The 9,768-nt window shown below is 48.6% G+C and overlaps 1 protein-coding gene across 1 annotated transcript in view; it reads right to left on the bottom strand.

The window, feature by feature from the left end:
* The window catches only part of CCSAP (centriole, cilia and spindle associated protein), a 14,580-nt gene extending 5,851 nt beyond the window's left edge, over positions 1 to 8,729 (bottom strand). The window contains exons 1-3 of the mRNA XM_019626350.1: positions 8,358 to 8,729; positions 7,691 to 8,112; positions 7,098 to 7,272 (exon numbers count right to left, since the gene is read on the bottom strand). Of these exons, the coding sequence (XP_019481895.1) occupies positions 7,098 to 7,272; positions 7,691 to 8,069 (554 nt within the window). The 5' untranslated portion in view covers positions 8,070 to 8,112; positions 8,358 to 8,729. The remainder of the gene's footprint in view (positions 1 to 7,097; positions 7,273 to 7,690; positions 8,113 to 8,357) is intronic.
* Between the last annotated feature and the right edge of the window lie 1,039 nt (positions 8,730 to 9,768).

The raw sequence follows: 9,768 nt of genomic DNA, 5'->3' as shown, positions 1-9,768 counted from the left end.
CTGCCATGTTGGATGGTGCAAATGACAGTATGTCTGTCAGGCAGAACGTTTCATTGAACAGTCTTATTTTTTAAAGTATTTGAACACACAATTAACACATTTGGCCTAATGGATATATAGAGGGTGCCCCCAAAATGTATACACATTTTAAGAAAGGAAAACTGTATTAAAATTATAATAATATATATCAATAACAAAAGATGAATACAAGTCATATTTGACTTCTGTAATTACAAGAGGTGCTCAAAGTGGTTACCATCAGCGCCCAGACACTCCTGATTATGGCGAACTACTGCTTGAGCAACATTGACCAAAGTGACCACTTGTATACATTTTTTTGGCACCCCTGGTTTATAACACTGCACTTAGTAATTGCAGAATATACAATCTTTTTTTTTTCTCCAAAGATTTTTATTGGGGAATTGGGGAAGGGAACAGTGTTGGGGAATTGGGGAAGGGGAACATTGTGTTTCTCCAGGACCCATCAGCTCCAAGTCAAGTTGTCCTTCAATCTTAGTTGTGAAGGGCGCAAGCTCAGCTCTAAGTCCAGTAGCCACTTTCAATCTAGTTGCAGGGGAGCAAAGTCTACCATCCCAAGCAGGAGTCGAACCGGCAACCTTGCTGCTAAGAGTACACGCTCTCACCAGCTAAGCCATCCTGCCACCTGTTGGCAGCTCAGTGGCAGCTCAGCTCAGGCACAGCTCACTGGCCTGTGTGGGAATCAAACCAGCGACCCTGTTGCTCAGAGCTAGCACTCTTAACCAACTGAGCCACTCGGCCAGCCCCAGAATATACAATCTTGTCAAGCAAAAATGGAACATTTATAAGAATGTACATATCCAAGGCCATAAAATAAATCTTAATACATTTACAAAATTGAAATCATATAGAATGTACTAACTGTAATGTAATTAAGCTAGATACAACAACAAAAATAAATAACTTAAACATCTCCAGTTTTGAAATTTAAAACCATTTCTAAATAATTCATGGGTCAAAAACAAATCATATGGATGCACAAAAATGTGAATGTACTCAATGCTACAGAGCTGTATACTAAAAATGATTAATATGGTAAATTATGTTGTATATATTTTACCACAATTTTTTAAAATTAAAAAGGAGTAGTGGTGATGGAGAACATTCCTTTCTTAATCCTGATCTTATTAGAAGTGTTTCTAAAATTTCCTCATTAAGCATAATGTTTGTAGTAGGTTTCTGGTTTTAGTCTGTTTCTAAAAGATAAACATGTTTCCTTTTATGTGGATTATACATAAATGTTAAACTTTATTTTTTATGTATTTTGAAAATCATAGTGAAAGTTAGAAAATGTGTGTAAGTGAATAAAAATACTATATAACAAAACTTGCATGACACAGCTAAAGCAGTAATCAGAGGGAAATCTATACCCTTAAATCAATGTATCAGACAAGAAAGGCAAGAGGGAAAAAATCAATAAGAATCCATCTTGGGCCAGCCGAGTGGTGTGTTGGTTGGGAGCTGGCTTGGGAGGGCAGCTCTGGGCAGCGGGGCCCCAGTTAGGATCCCACGTGAGGGCCAGTGACGCTGCCCTCTGCAGCTGGGATGGTGAACGGCAGCTCGACCTGGAGCTGGGCTTCCGTGAGTCACCGGCAACGGCGTAGGCTGCAGTGGAGCTGCAATGGGCTGCCATAAGCTACCGTGAGTGGCTGGCAGACAGTGTGAGCGGCCGGCCCGAGGCCGGCAACTGATCTGCCTCATCCGGGAGGAGCGCGATGATACCAACATGGGCTAGTGAAACGACGTCCTCCACAACTGGACTGAGGAGCAGAAGGTCAGCAGCTTGTCTGCTCCCCTTCCCCCAATTCCCCAATAAAATCTTTAAAAAAAAAAAGAATCCATCTTAAAAAGTCAGAAAAATAAAAGAAAATTAGAGTAAGGAGGAAAAGGTCATGAATTAATGAAAACATATAATAAAAAAAGACCAAATATGAGTTTGATTGAGTCATAAAAGAAGCCACAGGCTGAGTGTACAGCTGAGCAGGAGGGCTACGTACGAGGACAGGACACTGTGGGCGTCTCCCATTCACAGCGCCACCAGGAGTTGGAGCCAACTCCACAGCACGTAGCACACTTCACAAAGAAAACCCATACAGCCTAGAGTGCATTTGGAAAGAAACTAATAGAATTCACAAACCTCAGGCAAGACTGATCAAGAGAGAAAAAAGTGCAAAATAAAAATAAGTAAAAATAGAGCAAATGGGGGGATTCTGGTGAAATGTGCACTGACCACATGCGTGTGTAGTCCCTTCCTCCTGAAACTCCACGAAAGTGAAGGAAAACGCTATAAACCCACAGGACAAAAAGCAAGAGAGGCAAGGACATCAGACAAAAGCTGTCAGTCAAATTTTGCAGGATGGAAAGTAGCTGAAGAGGTAGAAGCAGCCCCATGGAATTGAGTAGGATAAACCCTGCCTCCCAGCAGGAGAAGGGCCCACAGGACACAAGGTGAACACAAAGACCCGGAAACCGAGGCAGCAGTTCCACAGAGGCTAGTGCAGTGAGTGAGTGGCCTTTTCCGAAGTGCCCGCATAGGTCAGTGCCCGGCCCACATGCTCTTCTGACAATGTAACAGGAAACAGGCCCCTGTTGAGAACTGGGCTCATGCCTCTTCCTCTTGAACCTGGGCAGACTTTTGTAAGTGCAGAATGGGGTGAATGAGGTATTGATTTTAAGTGATAAGTCGTAAAGGGCAATACAGCATCCACCCAGCCGTCCCAGGGACACCTGCCCTTGGAGGCCAGCCCGCATGTCATGAGGAAGGCCAGGCACCTAAAGATGTCACATGCAAGTGTCCAAGCAGTCAGCCCCTTACCCGCAGCCTTCCAGCTGAGGCCACGGACAGTCTGGTCTCGCCCACTGACAGTCAACAAGCACCTCATGGACAGAGCTCCCAAAAGCTCCTCAAGCCTCGCTCTTCAAAAGGAGCAGACAGGCTATGAGCAAACATTTGAGTGCATCCTCTAATAAGAAAGAGACCAAAATTTACAGCAGAAGACTAGGCCAGGAACATAAGAGAGCCCTCAAAGGATATTTGTAGCTTTTTTGGTGGTGTTCAAGAGGGGGAGTTAAAAGAAATCCAAGGACAGGATGCTAAAAGACACTTGGCACAAAAAAGTAATCTCTTCAAAATTCAAAACGAGGATGGTAAAATTTTAAATTTCACTAAAAACTTTGGAAGGTAATATTAAAGAGTTCTCCCATAAAATAGAAACAAAAATTCCAATATCAAGAAATTTTAAATAAAAATGTTAAGGTTTGACCCAGGAGTTACACCATCCAATTAAAAATAATTATAGAAAGAAAAAAACAGAGTGGACAAACTTCCTTTAAACAGCGCTACTGAACTGAAAGAAAAGTTTCCACATTGAAAAGTCCCAATGAAGGAAAAAAAAGAGACACAGAATTCTAGAACACTAGGATAAAGAGACACTCCTAACAACTTCCAAAGAACAAAAGGTCACAGACACAAGATAGGTATCAGAATGGCGTGACACTTCTCAACAGCAAGACCAAAACCTAGGGCTCAATATGATAATGATGACTTCAAACACTGAAATGTCTCACCTAGAATTCCCTACCCTAGCCAAAATATTCGCCCAGCCTTTGGCTATGAAAAGGCGTTTTCAGGCATGCCAGGTCACCCTTGCCCCCCTAGGCTTACAGAGGATGCCCCACGAGGAAGGGGCCAGCCATGCAGAGGGAGATGAGGTTTACTAAACTGGTGAGTAAATGAGCATCAGGCAAACAGTGAAGGGGGGCCCACAGTGACAGCTGTGTCAGGTCTGGAGAGCATTAAGTCCAAACTGAAAGAAGAGAATACCGGGCTCCAAAAAAATGTCTAAGGAAAAACATTAAATGAGTAGGACGACTGATGTGTCTAGCATATGACAAGCTTTACAGTATTAACAGACTAGTTCAGGCTGAATTAGTGATGGAAGCATATATAAATAATAATAAACAAAAAGATGAAGCAATGATTAACTTCAGGAAAAACAAATAATAACAAAGACAAGGTCATTAGAATGTACTACATGGCTCACATGCAATAATATTTACGTAGCCACGATAACTCAAACACAGAAGAGTGCTTAAGTGAAGTAGTCTGAAGTTATAATAATACTGTGGGACACAGTGGGTACCAATGCATCTCTGGGGGTGGGGATGACAGAGCGAAGATCTGAGCTAAATCATCTCCCATAGTGAGAAGTCAATGTATAATGTTTAAAATACAAAAGCCAGCAGAGAGTTCTCAATGAGAAGAGGGTGGCCAATGCTGAAAGCAAAGCTAGAAAGAAGCTGGAAAAAGCACCCAGGCAAGGGTGAGGCACACTTGGGATTACTTCATGTAAAGCGTGTTTTTTTAATTATGCATATGTACAACTTTGCTAAAAAAATAAAATTTAATTTAAAAAGACATATGAAGAAAGGAAATGGAAACAGTCTAGACCACTCTTCAAAGCATGTTGGCTGGGATCCCAGTGAACAAACACCCCCACCCCACACAGAAAACTTCCAACCTCTTGTTCGTCTCCATCTCTTAAATGAAAAGCCAAGGATTAAGACATTTGATAAAATTCTCTAACATGAAATACAAACATGATGACAAACAAAAAGAAACAAAAGTGATGTGTGTGGGGGAGGGGAACAGAGACTATGCCGAAGAAACAAGGAAGAAAATGAACAAAAAAAGTTTTAGTAATATCCTCAGCAACAGAAGATACTATATGCATGAATCAAGAATAGAATTCTATTTAAGAAAAGAAAAAAGAAAAAGAAAAAATAGGAGGGAGGGAGTGAGGGAAGCAAGGAGGAAAGGAAGAAAGGAAAAAGGAAGGTGCAGGAAACAAGAGGTCTGAATTAAACAACAAATAGCAGCCCACAAATGACAAATGTAATGGAAGAGTTGGAGGATAAGGTTGAGAATATCACCCAGGAAAATAGAAGAAAAACACACGTGGAAACTGGGAATGGGGGGGATTAGAAAATTAGAGAATAAATTCAAGAAGTCTAACATCCAACTAAGGAGTTCAGAAAGAAAGGAACAGAAAACGAGAAAATAATTTAGGGAAACTTCCCAGAATTACAAAACAGTACTTTGACTACAAGGACCCACCAAGGACATGGAGGAAAACAGACATAGAGCAAGGAAAAACTCCAGAACACAAAAGACAAAGAGAAGACCCTAAAAGTTTTCAAGGGGGAACATGTTATCTACAAAAGATAAGAATCAGAATGGCGGGGACTGTGACAGCAACATTGGAAGTTGCACCACCATCCATCCAGCCTCCAGACTTTAGAGACAGTCACCCCCACCCTGGAATCCATGCCCAGCCACAAACCCTGAATGGAGACTGGAGAATAAAGCTGTCTTTTGACAAGCAATTTCTCAGAAAATTAACCTCTCATACTGGAAGGTAAGCTCCACTAGGAGGTGGTAAACCAAGACAGAAGATGACGCAAGCCCCACCACAGAGGCTCCTACTTAAGAGTCCCTGGGATGTGGCCAAGGGCCCTCCCAAGACGCAACCAGGAGCAGCTCCCAGGCCAGCTGCAAGTGGGTCAGAGCCCTGGGAGAGACGTCGCAAGATGCCAAAAGTGATAGTGAACCTGATGTGTTGGTTGCGTTATGAAAGAAAGAAAAGGGAATCGTGGGAAACAGCACAGCGTGGTTCTGAGCAACATTTGTGCAGGCACAAAACTGTAACATTAACTGTGATGGTGACAACCTCCATGATGGCCCTGTGCATGTGTTAGGACCATGGTAAAAAAAAAAAAAAAAAGCTAATCGACATTGTTAAAAACTGAGTAAGTCAAGAAATGTCCATAAACGCCATGTTACTTGGACAAACAGAAATAAACAGCAGAGGGAAAAGCAGGGGAGCTGGAAGTGGTGACTAGGAACAGGCAGCTGGGCGTGTGTGGCCGGGAGCAGCTCCGTCTTTGTAATATGCCATATAGAACTACTGGTCTGTGTGTGGATATGCTTCAGCAGAGACAAGAACTAAATGTTTTATAGAAACGCAAGAGTGCTCATTCACCCCACCAGACACAGGCTGGGACAGGCAGGAGCAAAGGGCCACAGCTGGGAGTGCTGACAGCAGAAAGCACCCTGTCTTCTCCCTGATGCCTAACCCAAAATACAAGCAGAAGCAGAGAAGAGATAACTGACCTTAGCCACAGGAGGGATTCAGTGTCTCTAAGGAAATCAAACTAATCATGAACTCGGGCAAACTCAGGCACATCCATACTACAATGCTATCTTTAAAAACTGCATTTCTACACACACCGAAATAATTGACAGCTCTCTGCAAACAATGAAAGGGAAGAGTGAGGAAGAGAAAAGCCCATTCAGTCTGATGAAGTACAGCTCTCAGTTTGGCGGGTAGATCAGTGCGCACAGGAATAAACTGGAAGGCCTGTTCCTGGACCCGCTCCACCTTCTGTTACTCTAGTTTCCTGCAGTGATCACTAAAGCTAGGAATCTGTTTCCAGACAGTCAGGAATCTGGAATCTGTGGGAATTCACAAGTAATTTGAGGCTAGAGAGGCAGCTGTGGTACACACGCAGAGGATAGCATATCAGAGCAAAGTGGCCTGGCTCGCACTAAATGGCCTCCCCTCCTCTGCCTCTCAGGTCTGATGAGAGTCTGATTACCACTTACAGGGTGTGAACAAAGTCACTGATCACTTATGCTGAGCATTTATTTCTTCATCTCTAAGATAAAAATAATGGTTTGCCCTCTTAGAACTGTTTTGAACATCAAATGAGAAAACACATATTCTAAGATCAGTGCTTGGATGTGTAATAAGCTCTCAGTGAATTTTGGTTATTTTTCTCATTAGTCTTTTTGAAATCAGGTGACCCCCTGGTGTTGTCTGGCCAATGGTAGAGGGTGGCAGGAAGGAGCCACTGGCCACCCCAGGCTGTATCCGAGGCTTTAAACTTGGCCCTTGGCACCAGTGACCACCGACCTGCCTCACGTGCTCATACCCCAGCTCTGCAACCCTCGGGGCAGGAAAGGAGTAGGGCCACGCGATACAGCAGAGGCCCAGCACCCGCGAGCCATTTTCCAGCCGCTGCTCCTCCTGCACACAACGGCAGCACGAGGGTGCGCGCCTTCTGACGAGTGGGTGGGCAAGAAGCAGAGGGGACCCAGCACGGACAAGGGAACCCGCCAGCCGGAGTTACGCAACGGTCTGCGACAACAATGCAAAAACTCCAGGGACAGCGCTGAGGCCCCGTCCACAAAGAAAACAAGGGCGGCATTCACCCGACAGAAAGCTCAGCTCGGTGGTTCTCCTTTGAAAATCTGATGAAAGCTGGGCTCCTCTCATAGAAAAATGGGCGCTTAGAAGTAAACAGACAGGGTCAGTGGTTCACCAAGGCCACCTGGTCCCTCGCGTGAAGACCCGGACATCGCCCACGGCACTTCAATTGAGTTCACAGCTGACTCAACAACACAGAGCCACCTAATCACGGAGATAACTAAGGGCGGGAAGGCCGAGTCTGGCTGACACTCTCCTTCTTTTGTCAGATTAGCCAACCAGGAAAAAAAATAAAGCAAGCAGAGCTGCGAGAAACAGAGCGGGCAGGTCAGATGCCACGCGCAAATCCAGTCCTCCGAGCAGCCCCCTCCTGGGCCCAGTACCTGGCAGAGACGTGTCCTCCGTGTCGCCGGCCTCCGCGTCGCCGGCCTCCGTGTCGCCGGCCGGCTCCTCCGGGGCCCCGCGCGCCATCCGTTCCTGCCCCTGCCGCGCCCCGAGCTCCGCGGGCGGCGGCGGCGGCGGCGAGTCCCGGGCGCACTGTGGCGCGGGGCTCCCAGCGCCCGACGACGCCGACGACGCCGAGTCGTCCGAGGCTCCGGCCGGACCCCAGTCGTCCCAGAGCCAGGGCGCGTGCGCCTGCTCCAGCAGCCGGCGGCCCAGGCGGTAGTGCAGCAACTCGCGGTAGCACGGCGCGTACTCGTCCCAGCGCGGCTCCCGGTAGCGCTTCATGTACTCGCTCTTCACCCCGCTGCCCGGGGACATGGTGCCGCGCGCCCCAGTGCACGCCGCTCCGCGCCACCGCCGCCTACGGGATCCACACACTACACAGCAGCCCGCCCCAACCCTCCGGCAGCGACATTTAAATCCGGAGCACCTCCCGCACTGGGCAGGCGGGGGCGGGGCGCGGAGAGGCGGAGGGTGGGGCGAGAGAGCCGGCGCGGGGACAGGGAGCGGGGGCGGGGTGCGGAGAGGCGGAGGGCGGGGCGAGAGAGCGCGGTCAGCCGTGGAAAAGGGCGGGGTCCTGGGGGACCCTGCCGCGAAGCGTCTCACCTTGTGACCGAGTCCTGAGAGCCCTGGCTGGGTCCTAGGCGGGCGGCTCCCGGGAGGAGAGCGGAGCGGCCCGGGCTGTGGTGGTAGCGGTCCCCTCGGAGGGTGGTTTCGGAGCTCGGAAGCCTGAGGCTGCGGGCTGGGTGAGGGGGCTGCGGGAGGCCGGGGCGGTGCCGAGGCAGAGCTGGGGAAGCCCGGAATGCAGGATGGCCACCGGGTTCTCCGAGCTGTCTCCCGGGAGTGGCGGCCCGCGACCTACCGCCTTCCTGCCGCGGCGGCCGGGCCTCAGCGCGCGTTGCGCGGCAGCCAGGAACGGCCCGCTGTCCCCCGCTCTTTCCTTCTGAGCAAGATGTCGCCAACGGCGCGGCTGCCCGTGTTCCTGCAGCAGCCGGCAGGCGAAGGCGCCGCCTCAGTCCCCGGAGCGGACGCCTCCCCTGCGCGCTCCCGGCCTGGACTCCGTGGGGGCGGCTGCTTCAGTGCAGAGAGCGGGGCGCGGGGATGCAGGCGGGCGGGCCAGCCCCCGGGAACAAGCCCAGGTCCCCGGACCCCATCTCAGCAGTCGCTGCCCCAGGCGTCCACCACCGCAGGAGGCGTCACTTAGGGCCTAGAGTTGCTCCCCGATCGGGTAAACCATGCAGCCCCCCAGCCAGCGACCCTATTCCCTTCCTGACACGTGCGCTTGGCCGCGTTTCCCGGTAACAACCCCAGTGCACGCACTGGCTCTTCTTGCTTCCATCCTCTCTGTGTTCACACCTGTTACTCTGGCTCCTTGTCTACACCCCAAACACTTTAAAACTATTTATTAAAACCGCCATCCCACCCTCTCAGAGACCCATTTACACGTGAAGCCTTGACATTGGCGTTGTGCGGGAGTATACAATGTTGCCCATTTGTTACATTTTCCAAAGTGGCCTCTCACAGATTCTTCCCCTATTTGTAAAAGGAGCCTTGATACATTAGTTACAAAAAAAGATTTGAGGGAAACAAAGTCTTAGAAAACCAAAACATTTAGCAGTTGAAAAGCAGGCCTAGGGCATCAGTGAGAGGCCCGGTCCAGCTTCCATATTGGGACCTCCACGGCTTCACCATTTTCGATTGTCTCCGTGTCCTATCCCCACCCCCATCACACGTAAATGATCCAGAGGTAGACACTGCCCAGTGGGACCAGTCACACTTTCCAGAAGTCATTTAGCACTGGATTGCTAACAGCAGTTTGCTGGAGAGACACTTGGTGACCCCTCGGCTGTTGACTTGTGGCCCTGACTTCTCCCCTCCCCAACTTTTCTTTCTGTTCCTTGAGGTATCTCCCTGCCCAGCCCGGAACTTTCTCAAGCATTTCTCTTTTGTTTAAGCTGCCCAGGGTTGGTTTCTGATGGTTGCAACCAAAAAAACCTTAATATATTAACAATGTGGG

The sequence above is a fragment of the Hipposideros armiger genome, unplaced genomic scaffold (assembly GCF_001890085.2).
Source record: "Hipposideros armiger isolate ML-2016 unplaced genomic scaffold, ASM189008v1 scaffold_667, whole genome shotgun sequence".
In the NCBI taxonomy this organism is placed as follows: domain Eukaryota; kingdom Metazoa; phylum Chordata; class Mammalia; order Chiroptera; family Hipposideridae; genus Hipposideros; species Hipposideros armiger.
Note: the sequence above shows the minus strand (reverse complement) of the source record. Positions and strands in the feature narration are given on the sequence as shown.